The sequence below is a fragment of the Dama dama genome, chromosome 11, assembly GCF_033118175.1.
Source record: "Dama dama isolate Ldn47 chromosome 11, ASM3311817v1, whole genome shotgun sequence".
Taxonomy (NCBI): Eukaryota; Metazoa; Chordata; class Mammalia; order Artiodactyla; family Cervidae; genus Dama; species Dama dama.
The window spans coordinates 2,795,349-2,819,483 of NC_083691.1; the positions used below are offsets into that span (position 1 = coordinate 2,795,349).

General features: G+C 48.2%; 1 protein-coding gene across 1 annotated transcript in view; it reads left to right on the forward strand.

The window, feature by feature from the left end:
- The window catches only part of LOC133064330 (histo-blood group ABO system transferase-like), a 31,701-nt gene extending 16,986 nt beyond the window's left edge, over positions 1–14,715 (forward strand). The window contains 8 exon segments of the mRNA XM_061154251.1: positions 4,226–4,273; positions 5,265–5,315; positions 5,767–5,826; positions 6,207–6,254; positions 7,053–7,088; positions 9,454–9,582; positions 13,158–13,258; positions 13,261–14,715. Coding sequence (XP_061010234.1) covers positions 4,226–4,273; positions 5,265–5,315; positions 5,767–5,826; positions 6,207–6,254; positions 7,053–7,088; positions 9,454–9,582; positions 13,158–13,258; positions 13,261–13,847 — 1,060 coding nt within the window. The 3' untranslated portion in view covers positions 13,848–14,715.
- The last annotated feature ends 9,420 nt before the right edge of the window (positions 14,716–24,135 follow it).

Consider the following 24,135-nt stretch of genomic DNA (forward strand, 5'->3'; position numbering starts at 1 on the left):
TTCTTTACCACTGAGCCACCAGGAAAGCCCAGGACAGGCATTACTATTCCCATTTTATACCCCCAGGAAAGGAGGCTCCAGAGGTTAAGGAATGAGACCAAGGTCATAAGGTGGGAAGTGGCAAGGCCAGGGTGCCAGCCCCTCCACCAGACTCCAAACCAGGGTTTCCAGGTCCCTCAGGGAGTGTCCTCTAGGATGAGCATCCAGTCTCAGGGCTGATGGCCTCGGCATTGCAGGCTTTGGAAAATGGAGCGCACACGCAGTGGGACACGCCCACACGTTCACCTCCGTGAGCGTTTACTGAGCACCTGCTTTGAGCCTGGTGGTTTGGAGGGCACTGGGATGCCAGTGTCCACGAGATGGCTCCCCGTTCTGAAGGATGTCAGGTCTGTTAGGAGGAGTACACAGGTGCCAGGCAGTTACGGGTGACTGGCTGTCACAGGAGTGGGTACAGGATTTCCTGGCGCTCCTGGGAGGGAGACCACCCTTCCTTGGTCTGCCAGCATTGGACTTACTGGGGTTTCCTGGAGCAAGTCTTGTCTGAGCAACAAAACAAGCTCATCACATACACATCTGGTGCAGGGTCGGGAAGGGTGTGACATTCCTTGCGTGGGGGCTGTTGGCAAGCACAGGGTCCCTCCTGAATTGCTGCAGCGCCCCCCTGGGCACCCATCTCTGTCTCAGAGCCGCCTCTGTTGTGCTGTGGGTCTCGGGGCCGTGCTGGTCCCGCAGCGCGACTGGCAGGTGACCAAGTCTCCATCTGATCTTCCCTCAGCAGGAGCGCTCAGTTCTCTGCAAGCAGCCTGTCCCCATATCTGATTCTTAGAACAAGCGCTCAGTTCAGTCGCTCAGTCATGTCTGACTCTCTGCGACCCCACGAACTGCAGCACACCAGGCCTCCCTGTCCATCACCAACTCCTGGAGTTCACCCAAACTCATGTCCATTGAGTCAGTGATGTCATCTAACCATTTCATCCTCTGTTGTCCCCTTCTCCTTCTGCCTTCAATCTTTCCCAACATCAGGGTCTTTTCAAATGAGTCAGCTCTTCGCATCAGGTGGCCAAAGTATTGGAGTTTCAGCTTCAACATCAGTCCTTCAAACGAATATTCAGGACTGATTTCATTTTGGATGGACTGATTGGATCTCCTTGTAGTCCAAGTGACTCTCAAGAGTCTTCTCCAACACCATAGTTCAAAAGCATCAATTCTTCAGCGCTCAGCTTTCTTTATAGTCCAACTCTCACATCCATACATGACTACTGGAAGAACCATAGCCTTGACTAGATGGACCTTTGTTGGTAAAGTAATGTCTCTGCTTTTTAATATGCTATCTAGGTTGGTCATAACTTTTCTTCCAAGGAGTAAGCGTCTTTTAATTTCATGGCTGCAATCACCATCTGCAGTGATTTTGGAGCTCCCAAAAATAAAGTCAGCCACTGTTTCCCCATCCAGAACAAGTGCTGGAATTGCATAAAAATAGTCTTCCTTATAACACAAGGACCCCAGGGAGATGATTCTGGGAGAGCTGTGTGGCACATTCCGGGTGGTGCCTTCAAGAGTCTGGAGACACCCGTGGCCATGTCTTGCAGCTTCCCGCTGTGACTCAGGTCTGAAACGGCTCATTCCCACTGGACTCCCTCTATTACCATAGAGTGCCCAGGTCTGGCAGCCTGTTGAGTCTGGGGTCTGACCTCTCTTCTTTTTTGTTGTTTTTGGCCAAACTGCGTTGCACACAGGATCTTATTTCCCCGACAAGGGATTGAACTCAAGTCCCTTTAGTGGGAGCTCCGAGTCCTAACCACTGGACTGCCACAGAAGTCCCTGACTGCTCCTCTTTATCTTTATCTTTATGCAGCCTTTTTGGATTCTTCATCTAGCAGCCTCCTCTTCTATATTATTCGTGTTTGTTTTCAGTCGTGTCTGACTCTTTGCGACCCATGGACTGTAGACTATCCGGCTCTTCTGTCCCTGGGATTTCCCAGGCAAGAGTACTGGAGTGGGTTGCCATTTCCTTCTCCAGGGGAGGGATCAAACCCAAGTCTCCTGTGTTTCCTGCATTGCAGGCGGATTCTTTGCCTGCTGAGTCATCGGGGAAGCTCATCATGTGTTAGATTTAATTTCATCTTCTCCCCACCCCCTCATTTTTGGCAGATTTTATCTTCTCTTTTATTTTTAAAAAAGAAAAAACAAACCTGATAAATATTGACATCCAAAAGAGTCATCTTGAACTGTGGTGTTGGAGAAGACTCTTGAGAGTTCCTTGGACTGCAAGGAGATCCAACCAGTCCATCCTAAAAGAAATCAGTCCTGACTATTCATTGGAAGGACTGATGCTGAAACTGAAACTCCAATACTTTGGCCACCTGATGTGAAGAACTGACTCACTAGAAAAGACCCTGATGCTGGGAAAGACTGAGGGCAGGAGGAGAAGGGGATGACAGAGGATGAGATGGTTGGATGGCATCACCAATTCAATGGACATGAGTTTGAATAAACCCCGAGTTGGTGATGGACGGGAGGCCTGACATGCTGCAGTCCATGGGGTCGCAGAGTTGGACACAACTGAGTGACTAAACTGATACTGATTGACCGAAAAGAGTCATCTGACTTCTGAAATAAGTTTTCTTCTAGAGCAAAGTTTTTAAAAGATTGGACTTTGCCTCAGAGATTCCTTTCATAATTTTTTATGGATGTAGAATTTTTACATTTTTTGTTTGCATATAATTTAAAATTCAATCCTGCTTTGAATATGAACACTTTCCAGCAAGCTTCAAAAGCTCCCAGGGACATCCCTGGCACTCCGGTGGTTAAGACTCCAGACTTCCAATGCAAGGGGTGCAGGTTCAATCCCTGGTTAAGGAACTAAGGTCCCCACATGCTGCGTGGCACTCTATGTGGCAGGGTCGCTGTAAAACAGAAAGGAGGCTGGCTCTCAACTTTAGGGTGTATGCAGATCACTTAGAGAACCTGTTAAAAATGGAGATTTTACATATCACACCCCTGCCACACACACACACACACACACACCCCTCCTAACTGCTCAGGTTTGGATTCAGGAAGTCTGGATTTGCCTCTAAAAACAATTCCCCAGATGATTCTGATGCTGGGGTCCCCTATCCACAGAGAGCAAGGCCATGAGCACTTACAAGCTATTCAGTTCAGTTCAGTCACTCAGTTGTGTTCAACTCTTTGCAACCCAATGGACTGCAGCACGCCAGGCTTCCCTGTCCATCACCAATTCCCGGAGCTTGCTCAAACTCAAGTCTATCGAGTCGGTGATGCCATCCAACCATCTCATTCTGTCGTCCCCTTCTCCTCCCACCTTCAATCTTTCCCAGCATCAGGGTCTTTTCAAATGAGTCAGTTCTTTGCATCAGGTGGCCAAAGTATTGGAGCTTCAGCTTCAGCATCATTCCTTCCAAAGAATATTTAGGACTGATTTCCTTTAGGATGGACTGGTTTGGTCTCCTTGCAGTCCAAGGGACTCTCAAAATTCTTCTCCAACACCACAGTTCAAAAGCATCCATTCTTCAGTGCTTAGCTTTCTTTATGGTCCAACTCTCACATCCATACCCAACTACTGGAAAAAACCATAGCTTTGAGTAGATGGACCTTTGTTGGCAAAGTAATGTCTCTGCTTTTAAATATGCTGTCTAGGTTTGTCACAGCTTTTCTTCCAAGGAGCAAGCGTCTTTTAATTTCATGGCTGCAGGCACCATCTGCAGTGATTTTAGAGCCCAAGAAAAAGCCTCTCACTGTTTCCATTGTTTCCCCATCAACTTGCCATGAAGTGATGGAGCCAGATGCCATGATCTTCATTTTATGAATGTTGAGTTTTAAGCCAGCTTTTTCACTCTCCTCTTTCACTTTCATCAAGAGGCTCTTTAGTTCTTTGCTTTCTGCCATAAAGGAGGTGTCATCTGCATATCTGAGGTTGTTGATATTTCTCAAGTTATTAGTTAGGGTGATGACATGGGGTTAAAATAGGGTGGAATGGGGGAAGGGAGGACTAGGGCACCACCAGGGGGATCTGCCTGTGCACCCCATTCTCTCCTTTCACCCCTGTGAGATGTCCCCCTGGCTCCGCTCGGGCCCCACATCTATTTTCTCAGGAGCCAGAGACCAAATGGTCAGAATGCTGTGTTGAAGTCTCAGCCTTGAAACCACCCTGTCTGCTCTCCTCTGTCTGGTGAGGACTCAACTCCACATTCTTTTGTCCCCCCAGCAACGTGTTCAGCCTGATCCCCAGAAGACAGACAGAAGAGTCTCAAAGGTAATGGATGGGTCTTTGGAGTCAAGGTGGTTCCTTCTAGAAAGATCTAGAACAGAAATAAAAATAGAATGTGCAGTGAATTGGAGGTCCTTATAATGAAAGAGGCACTCAGTTCCTGGCTGATTCCGAGTTCCTCGCTCTACCATGTTTTCTCAAACCTAAAAAACTACAAAGACAGAATCCTGTTGTCTGTTGGAGAGGACCCCTTTATGGCTGGCGGCAGCTCCAGGCCCAGATTGGGGATGAGTAGTGACCAGCGTTCAGTTCAGTTCAGTTCAGTTGCTCAGTCATGTCCGACTCTTTGTGACCCCATGGACTGCAGCATGCCAGGCCTCCCTGTCCATCACCAAATGCCGGAGTCTACCCAAACCCATGTCCATTGAGTCCGTGATGCCATCCAACCATCTCATCCTCTGTCATCCTCTTCTCCTCCTGCCCTCAATCTTTCCCAGCATCAGGGTTTTTTCTAGTGAGTCAGTTCTTCACATCAGGTGGCGAAAGTATTGGAGTTTCAGTTTCAGCATCAGTCCTTCCAATGAATAGTCAGGACTGATTTCTTTTAGGATGGACTGGTTGGATCTCCTTGCAGTCCAAGGAACTCTCAAGAGTCTTCTCCAACACCACAGTTCAAAGCATCAATTCTTCGGTGCTCAGCTTTCTTTATAGTCCAATGACCAATGTTGATTCCATGTAAAGCCATCCCCAGTGGCCAGTCTGTGACAGGGTGCCCTCTGACCCCATTAGCACCCAGAGGGGAAAAGGCTCATTTTTCCTCCCAGAGCTAATTCTTCCGCGATCGTCAGTCTCTGGCTGACCGACCACAGATAAGGTGAGCTCTCCTGACCAGCCTCCTGAAGGAGCCCGCAAGGCAGGACCTCGAAGTCAAGTCCGGCCCAGCTTCCTCCCCTGTTCAGGCCTTGGGGCCCAGCAAATCCTTGCTGGGTAGAAGGGTGGATGAATGGGTTGAGCTGACCGGGCTTTTCTGTCTCAGCAGCCCTGAGGCCCACCACCTGCAGGGCCAACGGCAGAGCCTGCCTTTGAGGTAATGACTTTCACCTCCTTTTTATCCACAAAAGTTGGCATTCCTGAGCCTTGCCAGCAGCTGGAGACTTTGCTTGGTCTTCTGGACTGGGACGGCTGGGCTCCTCCGAGCTTCATTGGTGGGGAGGGGACAGGCCTGGTGGGAAGGGGCTGGGCTGATGAGGGGCGGGGCTGGTGGAGAGGGCGGGGCTGGTGTGAGGGGCGGGGCTGGCGGAAAGGGGCGGGGTTTCTGGAGAGGGACTGAGTTGGTAGAGAGGGCGGGGATGTGGGGGGAGGGCGGGGCTGGCAGAGGCGGGGCTGGTAGAAAGGGGCGGGGCTAGCAGGGAGGGCCGGGCTGTGGGAAGTGAACGCAATCCTAGTCTTTGCCTAGTTAGCCCCCTCCCCTCTTAAAGGGGCGCTTAGTTAGCAAGGCGCTCCTTTTTCCTGAAGTGACTGGGAGCCTGTCCCCTCAGCAGCCAGGATGAAAACGGCGTGGTTCTGCAGAGGATGCTGCTGGAGAAGAAGGAGTCCAGGTAGGGCGGCAGCTGGGCTCCCAGGGCTGAGGGGGCCGTTGCCAGAGCTTCCCTTCGGATCCCAGGGCCGGCCTGGGCGTCCATGGCTCCTCCCCTCCGGAGCAGGGCTCTCCCCAGGCTGGTTTGTCACCATCGGGCGTGGCATCGCTTCGGGCAGACTGGGCACCAGGCGCCCAGACACGGCCATCGTGTCCGAGGTGTCTTCGCCCAGCTTCCCGCCCCCGGTCCCCTCACCTGGCCACAAGGCCGAGCTCTGCAGCCACGGGGAGCTCTCCTCAGTAGGGGCTGTAACGGGGTGGCCCTCAGGAGCCCCGGCCGGGCCACACAGCAGTGCTTCTCCCAGGGCCATCAGCTCTGAACGCCCTGTTTTCCTCCCTCAGTGAAGGTGACGGCCACCCGGACACCTGCAGGATACCTGAAGTCCCCAGGTACTGGAGACCACGTCTTTGGGCCTGTTTCCAAGCAAGTCAGCTTGCTGTCTTCCCACTCCACTGTCCCCCTCACACCCCCTTCGAGCCTGATTGTGAGATTTATCAGGAGGGAAGGAGCAAGGGAAGCAGGAAGGAGGGTACCGAGGGGCAGAAGAGGATGGGAGCAGGGGGAGCAGGCGTCAGATGGTGAGGTCACGGGTGAGCCCGCCGTGACCTCGGTCTCTCGGCTGTCCCAGCTCAGCGGTCTTACCCGGGGTAGACTAGCTGTAGCTTCTAAGCTCTCAGCTCTGTTGTAAACTGACAGGGTTGCCAGGGAGGGCATAGAGGGTGAAGGAGTCAGCAGGAGAGCGGAGGAGGGCGATGAGGTGGCTCCAGGCGGGATGCCGCCGGTGGACAGGGTGGGAGAGGCCACCCCTGTGCTTCCCACTGCTGAATAAAGCAGGACACGAAGATCTTCCTCATAAAGAGTTAGACCACAAGGAGGACTTACAAAGCACAGGAGGGTCTCTAACCTCAGCCGAGCATGAGATGGGAAAGAGCCTCCTAGCCCGTCGTTGCATTTCTACCCCATCAGTTTATCTGCCAGTTTATCCCTGGGGAAACCCCTGGCATCCCTGGGCTGGGGGAGGGGGTGGGAGGTAGCTGGATGAAGGGAGATGGGAGGATGGAAGGAAGGAATTCCCTGTGGCTGAGTGCCGCCTCCTGGCAGAGCTGCCCACTGAACCAGGAAGAGGCTCCTAGCAGCTCTGGCATTGGTGATGTGAGTGTCTGCTCACACGCATGTCTTGTCCACAGGTTGCTTTACCCCAAGGCCCAGCTGCTCAAGCCCTCGTAAGTAGACGAGTTTCTGCCGTGGCTGCGACCGGTGGGTTCCCTGCCACCACCTACCCTGTGGTTGCCTTTCTCTCACTCACTCCCTGGTTCCAGTCTTTCTTTTGCCCTTTTGCTTTCCTTTCTGTCTGTTCTATGGGAGGCTGGGCTAGTTTTCAGTGGGTTTGGTACACGTTGAAGAACCGATGGAAGGTGCCTCTAATTTGTGGTCACCAGGAGCTGTGCAGAGGTCCATCCCAGGCATGGAAACTTCTCTTGTTTCTTCTCGGGGAAGGAAGCTGGGGTCTGGACTGGGTTCTGCCTGAGGCCTTTCCATGAGTGTGAATGTCTGAGGGCTGATGGTCCCAACTTGCCCCCACATACCAGTGCCTGTCTCCTAATCCGGGTCTCCTTGCCTGTGCCCACACCTCCTGCTCTCGCTGCCCGAGAGAGAGTGCTGGCAGCCTGTCAGTGAGGCACTGGATCCCCGAGCTTCGGGACAGGAAGTCGCCCAGAGACCACTTCGATCAGCCCCGTTTTATGGGCAGGGAAACTGAGGCTCAGAGAAGTGAAGGAGGTTGCTTGAGGGCCCTCGGCTGCAGAGGGACAGGTCAGGATGCAAGCTGAGGGGACTCTGTCACATCCTGCCACGTCCCTGCCAGGGGACCTGGAGGTGCTCACTGTCATTTCTGAAATCCACACACACACCTCCTTGAATTTCCAGAGCCGCCAGCCACATGTGGCCTTGAACACTTGAAACGGGACCACTCTAGAATGAGTTGTGCTGTCAGTGTGAGGTGCACCGTGGACGCCAAACACTTAGTACATGAAAAGTGTGCTAGGAGCTTGGGATTAACATAGACACACTACTGTATATAAAACAGATAAACAACAAGGACCCACTGAAGAGCCCAGGGACTCTACTCAATATCTTGTAATATCCTATATGGGAAAAGAACTTGAAAAAGAATATATGTGTATAGATGTGTAACTGAACCACTTTGTTGTACACTTGAAACTAACACAACATTGTCAGTTGACTAGACTTCAATAAATACATCAATTACATACTGAAATGATAATATTTTGGATATGTTGAGTTGAACCAAGTCTATCATATTAAGTCATCTTGCCTGGTTCCTTTTACTTTTCTGTGACTCCCAGACAATTTTTAGTGGCATACATTTCCAGGGGTCAGCACACATCTGGAGGGGCAGGTTGGCATGAACTTTTTTGGTGGGTCCTGGCAGGGTGATGAACGAGTGAATGAACACTCGTGAAATGAGAGTCGGAGGGGAGGTGAGAGGGGTCCGTGCCGGCTGGAGAATGGAGAAGGAGCAGAGACCACAGGACACGAAGAGCCCCTGTGAGGGGAGGGGGCTTGAAACTCAGCTCTGTCTCTGAAAGCAAACCTCGTTCCGTCTACTCACAGCAAGCGTGTGGGCTATCCACACCAGGCGATTCTGACACTCCCTGCAGTCAGCACAGACGCCGCAGGTGGACGGTCAGCCCCGCAGCCTGCCCCCACTCAGACCCTTGTCGCAGTCTCCAGGTTGTCATCTGTGCTTCTGACCGGTGGGCTGTAAATCATTTCTCACCACCCGCTCCTTGGGTTTGATGGTTTGCTGGGATGCTCCCAGAACTCAAGAAGACAGTTTACTTACTAGATCCTTGGCTCGTTATAAAGGATGCAGCTCAGGGACAGTCAGATGAAGAGGTAAATAGGGCAGGATGGGGAAGGGACGGAGCGCCCAAGCACCTCCTTCCCAGTACCTCCCTGTGTTCACCAACCCGGAAGCACTGCGAACCCCACAGTGAAGGGATATTTATGGAGGCTTCATCTCCCTGGCATGATTGATTGTTAACTTGACCTTCAGCCCCACTGCCTTCCCAGGAGGAAGGGATGTGAGGCAGAAAGTTCTAAGTTCCAAGTTTCTAATCCTGGCTTGGTCTTTCTGGTGACCAGCCCCCATCCTGAACTACCCGCAAGCCCACCCAGAGTCACCTCATCAGAAGGAGGGCTGTCCCAGAGACCAAATGTCTATTTCTTGTTACGGCAAAGCTCCCGCGTGCTGAAGGAGGGCTTAGCGCTTGCCCTCCCTCGAGACTGTGCTCCTCCTGCAAACAGGGGGCCTCATAAAAGGATGTCTCAGGGGATCTAGCATATGGCTGGGACTCAGGAGATACTCTGAGTGAGGGCAGTGAAGGGATGGAAGTGTTGAGTGCTGGGTGCTAAGCTTATGCTGACAAAAGCACTGGGTTGGGAGTCCTGAGTCCTGTCTGCTCCTAGCTCTGCAGCTCACGGACTGTGCAGCTTTGGACAAATCCTTCTCTGTGGCCCACATCCCTATGACCTGCCCTCACATGCTGTGACTCTTCTCCCCAGGAGAGTGGACGTGCTGGTCATGACCCCCTGGTTTGCTCCCATCATCTGGGACGGGACCTTTGACTCTGCCATCTTGGATGCACAATTCAGAAACACCACCATTGGGCTGACTGTGTTTGCCATTAAAAAGTAAGTGAGGGACGCTCGCCCAGGGTGAGCCAGGGAGCCGGCCTGAGCTGCAGGGCAGCGCTCCTCTCTGTTTTCCAGGACAAGGGGCTCAGCTCACAGGGTGGGTGGGGGTGCAGAGGCACCAGTGACTTTGGGTGTAGGTGAATGTGGGTTGGGTTGTGCAGGGGTCACTAGGCAGTCATATATATCTATATATATACGCACCGTGATAGCACACAGTGACGTGTGTCCATGTGAGCTAAGTCACTGCAGCTGTGCCCGACTCTTTCTGACCCTCTGGACGGTAGCCTGCCAGGCTCCTCTGTCCATGGGATTCTCCAGGCAAGAATACTGGAGTGGGTTGCCACTTCCTCCTCCAGGGGATCTTCCCCACCCAGGGATCAAACCCCTCTCTCTTATTTCTCCTGCATCGGCAGGCAGGTTCTTTACCACTGGCACCGTCTGGGAACGCCTGCTCAAGATAGCAGTCCCATAGCTGAGAGTCATCACCCCAGAGGTCACTGTCCACCTTTTAGAGATGGGCAGCTCACTTCACCACTTCCAGTACCAGCCACTGCGCCAGGGGCTCAACCCCACCACAGCGCAGACCCTGGTGCCCCGTTACCCCAGTCTGTCACCCTGGGAGGCCAGCTGCGTGTAGCTATCTTCTCCCATCTTCTAGGTCAGCTTTTCATTCTGCTGATCATTTCTCTTGCTGGGCAGAGGCTTTCCAGTTTGATGTAGCGGCACTCATATTTTTTGTTACTTGTGGTTTAGGTGTCATGTCCAATAAGTCACTGCAAAGATCAACGTGCAAGAGCTTCCCCACTGTTTTCTACTAAGTATCTTATGGTCTCGGTCTTACATGTCAGTCTTCAATCCATTTCAAGTTACTCTTTCTGAGTAGTGTAAGACAGGGGTCTGTTTTCATTCTTCTGTGTGTCAATATTCGATTTTCCCATGTGCTGCAGCTAAGATCCAGTATGAGGTGGTGAATATCCTGTGTGCTGCCTCTAAGACCTGGAGCAACCATATACATACATATTTTAAAAAAGATTGTGTGAGTGTAAAAAAAATATGTCAGATGACAATATGAGCTCTAGAAAATGACTGAGTTTGGGCAAGGGGATACAGAGTAATCTGTTTTAATGTTTTTTTGCTCCTTTTTATTTATTTTTATTTATTTTTTACTTGAAGGATAATTGCTTTACAGAATTTTGTTGTTTTCTGTCAAACCTCAACATGAGTCAGCCACAGGTACACATCTATCCCCTCCCTTCTGAACCTCCCTCCCATCTCCCTCCCCACCCCACCCCTCTAGGTTGACCCAGAGCCCCTGTTTGAGTTTCCTGAGACATAGAGCAAATTCCCGTTGGCTCTCTACTTTCCATATGGTGATGTAAGTTTCCATGCTACTCTTTCCACACATCTCACCCTCTCCTCCCCTCTCCCCATGTCCATACGTCTATTCTCTACGTCTGTTTCTCTACTGCTGTCCTGTAAATAAATTCTTCAGTACCATTTTTCTAGATTCTGTATATATGCGTTAGAACACGATATTTATCTTTCTCTTTCTGACTTGCTTCACTCTGTATAATAGGCTCTAGGTTCCTCCACCTCATTAGAACTGACTCACATGCATTCCTTTTTATGGCTGAGTAGTATTCCACCACTGCTCCTTTTTCCTGAGCTATAATTTGCGCATGGTCAGATGGGCATGTTCAAGCGCACAGCCTGCTGGAGTTTTACATTTGGTTGCGCTGGTGTAAGTGCCAGCAGAATGAGCCCTGGGGCGCGTCCAGTCTGGGCATTAGTCAGAGGAGGGAATGCCCCTCTAGGGTGAACTCTGCAGGGGAAGGATTCCAGGCAGAAGAAGGTGCAGACGCCTGGAGGAGGATGGATGGCATGTGTCAGGAACATCAAGGAGCTGGCCTGCCCTACAAAGGATGGAGGAGAGAGAAGAAGACAAATCAGAGCAGATCTTGTAGGGCCTGGTAGACCATTGCAGGATCTTGAATTGCCTTTTTTTAAGAGAAGAAGCCATTTATTTTATTTATTTTTAAAAAGCCCCATGGTATTTTTTGAAAAATATTTATTTGTTTGGCTGTGTTAGGCCCTGGTTGAGGCACGCAGGCTCCTTGCTTTGGTGGGTGGGCTCCAGAGCACTCGGGCTGAGCGGCATGTGGAATCTTAGCTCCCCAGGCAGGGCTCAAGCCCGTGGGCCCTTCATTGGAAGGAGGATTTCTAACCACTGGACCACCAGGGACGCCTCAGAGCCATTTGTTTATACCTAGTGGTTTGTAGCTCTTAGCCCCCGCCCCTGTTTTGCCCTTCCCCTCACCACTCTCCCCACTGGAAGCACGTTTGTTGTGTGAACCTGTGAGTCTGCCTCTGTTGTGTTATATTCATCTGTTTGCTTTATTTATACTGAACACCACAGGGAAGTTGTTGTTCTTCAGTTGCTAAGTCTTGGCTGATTCTTTGTGACCCCGTGGACTGCAGACTCAAGAGTCTTCTCCAGCACCACAATTTGAAAGCATCAGTTCTTCTTCGGTGCTGAGCCTCCTTTATGATCCAATTTTACAGCCAATATTTTACAATACTTTTAAAAGGAGTATAAGCTATATAAATTTGGAATGACTATTTTGTACTCCTGAAACTAATATAATATTGTAAATCAACTATATCTCAATTTAAAAAAAAAAGACAAGAAGCCATTGGATGGTCCTGAGCTGGGAGACATCTGTCATTTGGATACTATCAATCATTTGAATTTTTGCCAAACTTGTGGATTAATCAAATACCTTATGGTTGTGAATATTTGCTCAACACCAAGTGATCTGAACCCCTCCCCTCACTAGCCAGTCAGGGTCTGGTGCTGTTATGTTTAGCTAGTGGAATGGCTGTGGTTTTGTTTCTGATTTTTAATTTTGCTAAAATGCACATAGGGCTTCCCAGGCGATGCAGTGATAGAGAATCCACTTATCAATGGAGCCTCAAGAGCAGGAGCCTCGAGGACTTGGGTTCGATCCCTGGATTGAGAAGATCCCTTGGAAGAGGAAACGGCAACCCACTCCAGTATTCTCACCTGGAAAATTCCATGGACAGAGAAGCCTGGTGGGCTACAGTCCATGGGGTTGCAAAGAGTCAAGACACAACTGAGCACACACAACTCACATAATAACTCACAAAATGCACATAATATAAAATTTACCATCTTAACTATTTTTAAGTGTACACGTCAGCAGTGTTACAGACTCAAGATGTGGTACGACCATCACCACTGTCCCTCCCCAGAACGGTTCTCATCTTGCAAAACTAAAATTTCTGTGCCCATTAAACACTGGCTCCAGCTTCCCCATTCCCCCAGTGTCTGGCAAACGCCATTCTATTTCTGTGTCTAAGAGGTTGCCTATTCTAGGTACCTCATCTAAGTGGAATCTAGAGTACTTGACTTTTTGTGGTTGGTTTATTTCACTTAGGGTAACATCCTCAAGGTATGGCTAAGGTTTCATAAACTGTTTTTGCCCAAGTGGATTCTTCCGCCGGCTGTTTGGTTCTGTTAACTCCCACCCTCTCTTTCCTGCTGGATTTAGATACGTGGTCTTCCTGCGGCTCTTCCTGGAGACGGCGGAGAAGTACTTCATGGTGGGACACAGGGTCACCTACTACGTCTTCACCGACCGGCCGGCGGACGTGCGCAGATCGCCCTGCAGGCCGGGAGGCAGGTGGTGGTGCTCCACGTGGGGAGCTACAGGCGCTGGCAGGACGTCTCCATGCACCGGATGGAGATGATCAGCAATTTCTCCCGGCAGCGCTTCCTGCGCGAGGTGGATTACCTGGTGTGCCTGGACGTGGACATGAAGTTCAGCGACCACGTGGGCGTGGAGATCCTGGCGCCGCTCTTCGGGACCCTGCACCCTGGTTTCTACGCAGCCGACCGCCAGTCCTTCACCTACGAGCGCCGGCCCTTGTCCCGAGCCTACATCCCGAGAGACGAGGGTGACTTTTACTACGCGGGAGGCTTTTTCGGGGGGTCGGTCCCCGAGGTTTACCGGCTCACCACGGCCTGTCACCAGGCCATGACGGCCGACCGGGCGCGGGGCATCGAGGCCGTGTGGCATGACGAGAGCCACCTGAACCGGTACCTGCTGTCGCACAAGCCCAGCAAGGTGCTGTCCCCCGAGTACCTGTGGGACGAGCGGATGCTGCAGAGGCCGCCCCTACTCCGCAGGCTGCGCTACGTGGCCGTGCCCAAGAACCACGCAGAGATTCGGAACCGATGAGAACTATTGCCGAGAAAGGCCGTGGGCGTCAGGCCGCAGCGCGTGTCAGCGGTTCTACCGTCTTGGTAAGGGATTGGCCCAAGGTTTGCTGGCGCGGGTGACGCCATCGCCTTATTTCCTCTTCTGGAGGGAACTCCACTCAGCGGACAAAGCCAGCCCTGCAGTCTTCATTCCCGCCTCATCCCGCCTTCTCTTCTACTGTGACTCGTCCTCCAAGGGCTTGACAAGGTCAGCTTCCTAGGACACATTCTTTGGTTCTCTCTTCTTCCAGTCCTTGAAGGGAATTGCTCCTCCCTCTGACAAAACAACAACAGAAACGACTGTATTTGCATAAAGCACTAAGGGTACTCCTTTGGCTGAGTCTGCCTTTCTGCCTACCTTACCCATTGGTCTTGCCCATTATAATGTGAGATCCTGAGCGCGGAGGTCAAGATGTCTTCATCTTTCTGTCCATCAGTACGCACCTCAGTGCCTGATGCCCAGGGACTTTCCAAACTGTTCACATTTAAATTTAAGGAAGGGACTTCCTGGGTGCCCACCCAGTGGTTTAAGAGGCTGCCTGCCAGTGCTGCGGACACAAGTTGGATCCCTGATCCAGAAGCTAAGATCCCACATGTTTGTGGGGCCACGACTGCTGAGCTGGCGCTCTAGAGCCAGCTAGAGCCAGCTCTAGAGCTAACAAGAGAAGCCGGCTAAAGGAGTAACCCCTACTTGCTGCAACTAGAGAAAGACCCAAAGACCACGTGCTGCAAGGAAGAGTCTGTGTGCCACAAGGAAGACCCAGTGCAGTCAAAAATAAATCAATAAATTAAAAAAATAAAAAACTAATTAAAAATTAAATTAAAAGTGAATGCATAAATTTAAGGAACTCTTTGTTTTGCAGTTTCTTGTTTCCCCCCCAACTTTATTTAAATTTTTTATTTTGTTTGGGGTATAGCAGATTAACGATGTTGTAGTTTCAGGTGAAAAGGAAGGGACTCGGCGGTACACACACATGTATCCATTCCCCCCCAAGAGCGTCCTCCCATCCAGGCTGCCACATAACCCTGAGCAGAGCAACTCTTCTTTTTTTTTTTAACTAATTTTTTTTTGGGAGGGGGGAGTGCTGTACTTTGCTGCTTGCAGGATCTTAGCTCCCCATCAGGGCTTGACTCCAATTCCTTGGCAGTGAGAGTTTGGAGTCCTAACTTCGGGACCACCGGGGAATTCCCTAAATGTCAGGGACTCCTGAAAGCCTAGTTCACCATGCTGTCCGACAGTGAGAGAGACCCAGCCTGAAACCACCTCTGAGTTTGGTTTGCTTATGTTGGTAGCTTGTCGCTTTGGGCTGTCTGTCTTTTTCTTATTGATCTGTAGGTGTCTGTTAGTATTTTGAATGTTAGCACTTTTATTTTTTTATGTTTTGTGTAATAAAGTTTTATTAAAGTATAAAGGAGATAGAGAAAGCTTCTGACATAGGCATCAGAAGGGGGCAAAAGAGTACCTCCTTCGCTAGTGTTAGCAATGGAGTTATGTACTCTCCAATGAATCCAAAGAATGTCTGGAGGCTGCAAAGACCTCACCAGACCCACTCCCATAATTTACATTTTAAGATAACAGAGTTGGCCAGAAGGTTTAATCCAAAGATTGTCCTCAGGCAGGATACATCCTTGTAAAGACCAGACCTACTCCCGTAATTTATGTTTTAAAATAACAGAGTTGGCCAGAAGGTTTAATTCAAAGACTGTCCTCAGGCTGGATACATTATTGTTATATAATCCCAAGGAATGTAGAGGAAAAAAGTAAAAAAAGTTTGTCCTTTCTTCCTCCTTGAATATCCCAGACTTCTCTCTCCTTGGGGACCCCTAGACTTCTTATCAACCTGCCTAGGAAATGACTCTCTCATTCCCCCCTTTTCTTTTAGGAGAATTATGTTGCCTAGGGAAAAGGGGCGTTGTTCTCATTCCATAACTGCTTCCAAGCTGACAAGGGGCGTTGTCCCTAAATTGGTGAGGCAACATATTCTCCTAATCCTCATAGTGGGGATGTCTGATCCAGGGGCTCCAAGTAATAGTTGGAGGAGGCTGTGGCACTCATAGGAGCTTGGACAACTATTTGTAAATTAAAAGCTTTTAGACAGTTAGAAAAACCCCATTATACAGTTACAGATGTAAGGCAAAATAGTCATTAAACCAAGTTAAAATCAAAATGAAAAGTCACATTATGTCCATAGTTACAGCAGTCCATCTTAAGGTTGTTAGATGTCATCAGTTTAAGAAGAGGCATCACATGCGATTGCTGAAGGTATTTGCAGACTTGGAGAAAGTCTTTTCCTTGAAGTAGAGATGTCCACCACCGGAAGCCTTCCATTGATGAAGAGGGGAGTGCTCCGCAGACCCAGCAGTTAGACCGATTGTGGAATGCAGCATAGGAGTGAGCCCAGGACAGGAAGGCATTGTCTTGAGGATCAAACGGCAGACTCAGGATTTCTGGAGTCAGCAGAAGTAGGCTCACATAGATTGTCAGGCCCATCTTGTCCTGAAGGATCCCGGACGAGCCCCCAAGATAAAAGGTTGTTGCTGAATGATGAGACGCGGGATTCTTGGCCTCCGGAGGAGATGAATTCAATCCGGAGCCAGAGAGGAGGCTGGATCACTCAGAGCTTTTGTGTAATAAAGTTTCATTAAAGTATAAAGGAGATAGAGAAAGCTTCTGACATAGGCATCAGAAGGGGGCAAAAGAGTACCCCCGAATGTTAGCACTTTTAGTAGACACATGTTAAAAATAGCTTCTTCCATTGTTTAGGTTGCCATTTCAACTCTTTTAATGTAGGTAAATTTGAAATCATCCAAATAGCCTTCTAGTTATTCTCCAAAAGCTTTTATGTTCTTGCCTCATACTTAGGTCTTTGAAAGTGAAAGTGAAAGTCACTCAGTGTCCGACTCTTTGCGACCCCATGATGGAATTCTCCAGGCCAGAATACTGGAGTGGGTAGCCTTTCCCTTCTCCAGGGGATCTTCCCAACCCAGGGATTGAACCCAGGTCTCCCACATTGCAGGCAAACCCTTTACCGGCTGAGCCACCAGGGAAGACGTAAGATTAAAGACGTAGGTCCTTAATCTACTGGAATTGACTTGTGTGTGATCTTGATGTAAGGGCCCATTTTAACTTTTCTTCCTCTGGGTAATCATTATCTGAACACCACTTATTGAAAAGCTCTCTTCCCTACTGATTCGCAGTATCATTGGTCACATGATATCAAGTGCGCGTATGTGCCTGGGTTTTTTGGAGGCTCTCTAGTCTGTGTGTCATTGGTCTGTTTGCCTGTCCTTATGTCAAAAACACATCATCTTAGTCACTCTAGGTTTATAGGTAGATGTTGGTATGTGACTGGGCAAGTCTCCCCACCTGGTTTCTCAAGAATATCTTGGCTGCTCTTGGCCTGTTGCATTACCATCTAAATTTTAAACTCTTTTGTCAAATTGTACAAAGGAGCCTTCTGGGTTTTTTTAAAAATCAGAATTATGTTGAAGATATTTGATATCTTTTCAATAATTGGGATATCCCAAACTAAGAACAAATCTCTCCATTAATTTAGGGCTTCTTTAATATCTTTCAATGATTTCATAGGTTTCCCCATAAATGTCTTCCAAATCTTTTTTTAAAGATTTAAAAATCTTTAAAGACTTCAAGTTTTTTAAAATCTGTTTTTCTCAACATTTTATTTTGAAAAATTTTAAGCATACAAAAAATTGTAAGAAATTGTACAGTGAATATTCACATACCTAGCGCCTAAATACTACCATTAACCTTTGGCTGTGTACTGTCATCCACTCACATATGTCATCCATCTGTCTATTCATGCCTCACCCACCCATCCACTCAGGAAGAAACATTTCCTGTTTCTTCATGTGTCTACTCATTCTTCATTGTCTCCTAGACGTTGTGATCATTTATTGTGGAGTGAGTTTCTTTTAGAGTCCTTAGCAAAAGGACTTTTGTTGTAGGAGGTAGGAACTTGGGTGTCTCCAAATTTCCTGCTCTCTCTCCTCTGTGGTGGGTGGGCCGCAGCTCAATTCTTTGATTACTCTTCTAGAGTCAGCTTGGTGGCGTGACGTCTACCCTACACATGACCTGTTCACAGATCAGCCAAAGACTTGGGCTGAGGTTACACACAGAATTCAGGGCTCCTTCTCTGTGACTCTCTCATTTCTGGTATTTTCCCTTGTAGTTTCCAGCTGCTGTGGTCAGCCCAGATTTGTCTCCTTGTTCTTCAAACAAGTAAGATGTGAATTTTTTTCTTTATTGAGTTTTAGCTGTATTTTGCTGATGGGCTTGTGGCTTCGGACTAACAGCTGTAAGTAGAGGAATCTCTCCGACTGTTATCTCTTTTTCCAAGTGAAGAGTTTCCTTCCAAATCTTCACTTTTCATCACTTTTTAAAGGCTTCAGGTAGTTTTGTAAAAAATGTATATTTTGGCCAAAGTTTATAGTTATCATGTCCAAGAAGGTGAGTTGTCTATGAACTACTCAAAGCAGAACCTCCTAATTTTCTTTTATATATATTGCCCATGGTTAGTAAGTTTCATTTCTAGGCATTTAATGGTTTTTATGGCTATGGTGAATGGTAAGTGGTTTTGTTCCTATTGGTGAATGGTTTTATTCCTATTGCCAGGGTCAGCAAGTTTTTTCTCTGAAGGGCCAAATAGTGAATGTTTTAGGGCTTATGGGCCATTCAGCCCCTGTCATAACTAATTTAACTCTGCACTTAGTGCAAAGGCATCCATAAGTACATAAATAAATGAGAGCCACTGTGTTCAAATTAAAATTTATTTCTAAAAACAGGCAGTGGGATACATTTAGTCCACACGCCGTAATTTGCTGGTCCCTGCTATCACATCTGTCAGTTAGTTATTACTGGTGTGCAGTGTGTGAGAAAGCTACTCATGATTATACGGTGTCTATATCATGCATCTGGTTATATTATTTGAATCTTTTATGAGTCTTAGCAGGCTTTCTTCTAATTGATTCTCTTGAATTTTCTAGGCAGATCATCACATCAGTGGTTAATAATAATAAAAATAATGATACTTTTATTTATTTCTTCTAGTAGTCCTGTTGACTTTCTCTTTTCACTCCTTTCTGATGCCTGGCCAGCTTTCAGGGTCATGATAAACAGGAAGACCAGTCCGCCCCATCTGGATCTCGGTGCTGCGAGACCGGCTCATTTAGGGCACGTGGCCCTGAGCTTCTTCTTACTCCCTCTTCTTGGTTTCCTCCGTTTGGTAACAAGTTGGTAGAAATGTGTCCTCAGCTCAGCTGTTCCCCAGATGTCCTCCGACAGGAATGCTGGGATTTGTGCAGCCCCCAAGCCGCTCTTCCTTGGATTCCACACACCTCTCTGCACAGGACATCCGCCCAGGTGGTCTGTACCATCTCTGAGTGGTCCCGCAGTGTTGCCTCCACCAAGACCTCCCTGGGCAGCAACACCTCCTGTGGGGTGACCACGTCATCACCCCACAGGAAAGGGCTTGGTGTCCTGGGCCACCTCCCGAAGCTTCTGTGTCCAGGGTTCACATCTCTGACCAGGCTGGTTTTATTTCCTCCTTTGACCCAAAGGTATTCAGAAGAGTGATTTTCCCCCATTTTGGGGGGTGTGGTTTGGTTTCACTGTGGTGCAGTCCTTCACTTGTTCATTTCTGGATTTGCTGCATTTTAGTCCAATTGCTTGTTCAGCACCATTAGTCCTCACGCTGGTTGGTTTCCTAGGAGGTGTGTACACACAACAGCGTGTCTCTGAGATCAGAATCACGTAAGGAGCTCTATGTTCACTTTGGTGACATCTCCCGCCAGCCAGTTGGTGATAAACAGATTGAACTATTTATTCATTGTCCCTGACCTGTTGATTCTGGTGTGTGTGTGTCTGTGTATAAGCCTAAGTTTACTTACACTAAGTCGACTTATCTCTAAGTTACTATTGTACTTGCTGTTATTCTTTATTTTACTCCCCACAAATGTTTATTTTTCTTTTGCTCCTCCTTTTTCCTTTTCCTAGTTCTTGCAGGAAGTCCAGAGCAACAAGGAACAGTGACTGTTAGAAGAAATACTCCCCAGGGCTTGCCGGGTGGTTCAGTGGTAAAGAATCTTCCTGCCAACGCGGGAGACTCGGGTTCTATCCCTGACCCGAGAAGATTTCATGGGCAGCAGAGCGACTAAGCCCGTGTGCCACAAGTACTGAGCCCACGTGCCTCGGCCCCTGAAGCCCGAGCGCACATAGAGCCCGTGCGCACAGAGCCCGCTGCGCACATAGAACCCACCGCGCGTAGAGCCCGCGCGCACATAGAACCCACCGCGCGTAGAGCCCGCGCGCACATAGAACCCGCGCGCACAGAGCCCGCGCGCCACGAGAAGTCACAGCAATGAGAGGCCCGCGCACCGCAACTAGAGAGTAATCCCCGACCAACACAAGTAAAGAAAAGCCCGCGTAGCAACAGGGTCCTAGCACAGCCAAAAATAGATAGATAAACAAATTCTAAAAGAGAGGAAGACTCCCTATCCTTCAAGTATCCCCCTCTGCTTTGCTGTTGCTTAAACAATAGCGAGATTGTTTCATCACCTTGGGAAGCTAGACTTCTGAGATTGAGGTGTTGGTTGGGTGGTTTGGTTCCCTCTGAGGCCACCAAGCAAGTTCTGCTCCATTCCTCTCCCTGGCTTCTAGTGTTTTGCTGCTGATCTTTGGGGTTCCTTGGATTGCAGATGTTGAACCGCCCCCCCCCACCACCACCTTTGCCTTCATCCTTGCGTGGCATCCTCACTGTGTGCATGTCCGTCCCTTCTCAAGCATGAAAGAATTCATGGACTATAGCACAGAAGAGTCTTTTATCAAAAATAGCTCAATGGAGACTTCCCTGGTGGTCCAGTGGCTAAGACTCCATGAGCCCAATGCAAGGGTCCTGGGTTCGATCCCTGGTCAGGGAACTAGATCCTGCAGGCTGTAATGAAGATCAAAGATCCTGTGTGCCACTGCTAAAACCTAGGGCAGCCAGATAAATAAATTAATTTAAAAAATAGCCTGATGAACAAATCCTCTCTTGAGATTTAAAAAAAAATCTGAGCTTCACCATTTCCTTCATTTTTAGTGTGGTTTCCTTTTCCCTCTTTCTTTCCATTATTCTGGTACCTTGAAGTGGGCTTCTTAGGTGGCACAAGGGTAGAGAATCCACCTACCAATGTGGGAGACACGTGTTTGATCCCTGGGTCAAGAAGATCTCCAGGAGAAAGAAATGGCAACCCACTCTAGTATTCTTGCCTGGTAAATCCCATGGTCAGAGGAGCCTGGCAGGCTGCAGCCCACGGGGTCACAAACAAGTCAGACACAACTTAGCAATTAAGCAACATACCTTGAAGTACATTGTCCCAAGGGTCTGTCATGCTCTGATGTGCAAAATGTACCTTCCCGTGGTCTTAAATAAAAATAAAACTGTGATTCAAAACAACCTCCTCAGACTGCTTTCAACCAGACTGTCACCCACAAGAGTTTGCTGTGGGGAAATTCCGGGACTTCCCTGCTGGGGTGCAAGTCGGGGGCATCCTTCTCATATTTCTTACTGTAACTGGGGTGTTAGTGGTGATTCATCATAGGAACCAGAGTTTGTTGTTGTTTCAAGATAACTTCTCTTTATTAAATTTAGAATTCCTTAACTGCAGGTTCCCCCCCGCCCAACCTAGTAACGGATTTTGAGTTTTGTCAAGTTGTTTTGTAATCTACTGCGATATATAATTTCTCTCTCTCTCTCATAGCATTAATATAAGTGAATTCCAAAGATTATTTCTGAATTTAATTATCCTCACAAACCTGAAGTAAATTGTACTTGGCCATGGTATATTATTTCAGCATACTGATTTATTATTCATATCATATTCACCAGTAAGATTGACTTGTGGTCCCCTTTTGGAATCGTCCCAGTAAGATTGTTATTGTGATCTATATAGTCTGAAAGTGAAAGTGTTAGTTGCTCAGTCGCGACTGACTCTTTGTGACCCCATGGACTGTAGCCTGCCAGGCTCCTCTGTCCACAGGATTCTCCAGGCAAGAACACTGAAGTGGGTTGCCATTCCCTTCTCCAGGGGGTCTTCCCGACCCAGGAATCAAAGCCAGGTCTCCTGCATCGCAGGCAGATTCTTCACTGTCTGAGCCACCAGGGAAGCCCCAGACAGCCTAGTAGACTGAACTGAGGACTCTTCATTATTTTTAGGCTCAGAGATATCTGAATAATCTGGGACTTTGTATTTGCTTGTATGATGTATGGTGGCAAATATTTGATGAGCTTTTATATTTCCTTCTAGGTTACAATTCCTTCTGTTGTAATTTATTCAAGTTTTCCACCTCAAGTCAATTTTGATCATTTATATTTTCTTGGAAAACCTTTCATGTGGTTTTGATTTTATGCTTATCTGTTCCTTTAACTTTATTTTTATATTTTTTTAGCACCCTTCTTGAGTAGGGTGCTTGGTTACCAGGGTCCTTTATTTTGAATGATACTTGTTTCTAAGAAAAGCATATGGTTTCAACTTTCCATTTGAGGAGAGCATAAATTCTGTCTCTGGGACCTTTATAGCCAGGGTCTGCATTGTCACTCATTTCGAAAGAGAACATTTCATGCAAAAATGAGCACAAAAAAGGACAGACATGGCAAGGACCTAACAGAAGGAGAAGAGTAAGAAGGGGTGGCAAGAACACACAAAACTATAAAAAATAGGTCTTAGTGACCCAAATAGTCATAATGGTGTGGTCACTCACGTAGAGCCAGACATCCTGGAATGTGAAGTCAAGTGGGCCTTAGGAAGCATTGCTGCAAACAAAGATAGACGGGGTGATGGAATTCCAGCTGAGCTATTTAAACTCCTAAAAGATGATGCTGTTACAGTGCTGCATCAATATGCCAGCAAATCTGGAAAACTCAGCAGTGGCCACATGCCTCGAAAATGTCAGTTTTCATTCCAACCCCAAAGAAGGGCAATGACAAAGAATGTTCAAAACACCACACACTTTGAAATAGTCTGATTTTTTTCCCATTGTAATTTAAAGTTACTTAAAAGACTCATTAAAAATTTGTGAGTTAAGTAGTGAGTCTTGTTTCCTGTCATTGCTCTTTAGTTCTTTGTTTCTAGGTATATTGATGCTGTTTACTCCTGTCCGACTCTTTGTGACCCCAGGGACTAGCCCGCCAGGCTCCTCTGTCCGTGGGATTCTCCAGGCAAGAACACTGGAGTAGGTTACCATTTCCTTCTCCAGGGGATCTTTCCAACCCAGGGATCGAACCCACGTCTCCTGCTTGGCAGGGGATTCTTGATCACTGAGACAGCGGGGAATCCCTTCTGGATTCATAGTTTTACAGTAAGAACGAAATGAGCAGCACAGTTCTCACTTTGGGGTCCTGACATGTCGTTCACTTTGTGTGGGTAATGAAACGCAGAGTGGTTTTCCCTGCGCTCGGACATGGCACCCCATAGTGTGGTGACTGACGTCAGACAGAGGCTGCCCCGAGCGAGCTGGCAGTGACTGCCTGGAAAACGGGCCGGGGGGAGATATGGGGGGTGATAGACACATTCTCATCCTATTATAGGTGATTAAAGCGTATGCTGCAATTGCCAAACATATTTGGTGTGTTTGGTGTATGTAAGTTATATAGTAATTAAAATACAGAAACAATTCCTGTTTGTCAGCTAGAGCATCCCACATATTTGGATTCCATTCGGTTCCCTGGACTTCATAACAAAGTGCTACCAATTGGGTGCCTTAAAACAATGGAGAAGGAAATGGCAACCCACTCCAGTATTCTTGCCTGGGAAATTCCACGGACAGAGGAGCCTGGTGAGCTAAAGTCCATGGGATCACAAGAGTCGGACTCGACTTAGTGACTAAGCCACCACCAAAACAACAGAAATTTGTCCTCACAGTTCTGAAGGGTAAAGTCTGGAAGTCATGGAGTCAGCAGGACTGTGCAAATATAGACACTCACAGTCACTTACACAGTGTGTGAGCCAGGATCACTGATCCCTGATCGCATCGTGTGTTCCCCACATTGTCCAGCACCATTAGGAGCCACCGGCCAAACTCATTATGCTTGATAGTTTGACAGAAATGTCCAGAGGATCAAATGCATGATCATCCAGAACTTGCCTCTTACACAGATATGACTGGGGCCCCAGTGGGCTGTTTTGTACATCATGCTTGCCCATCACCGTGCCAGAGCTTCTTCACTATTGGAAATGGAATCATCAGAGCATTTCCATCGAATCAGATTCAG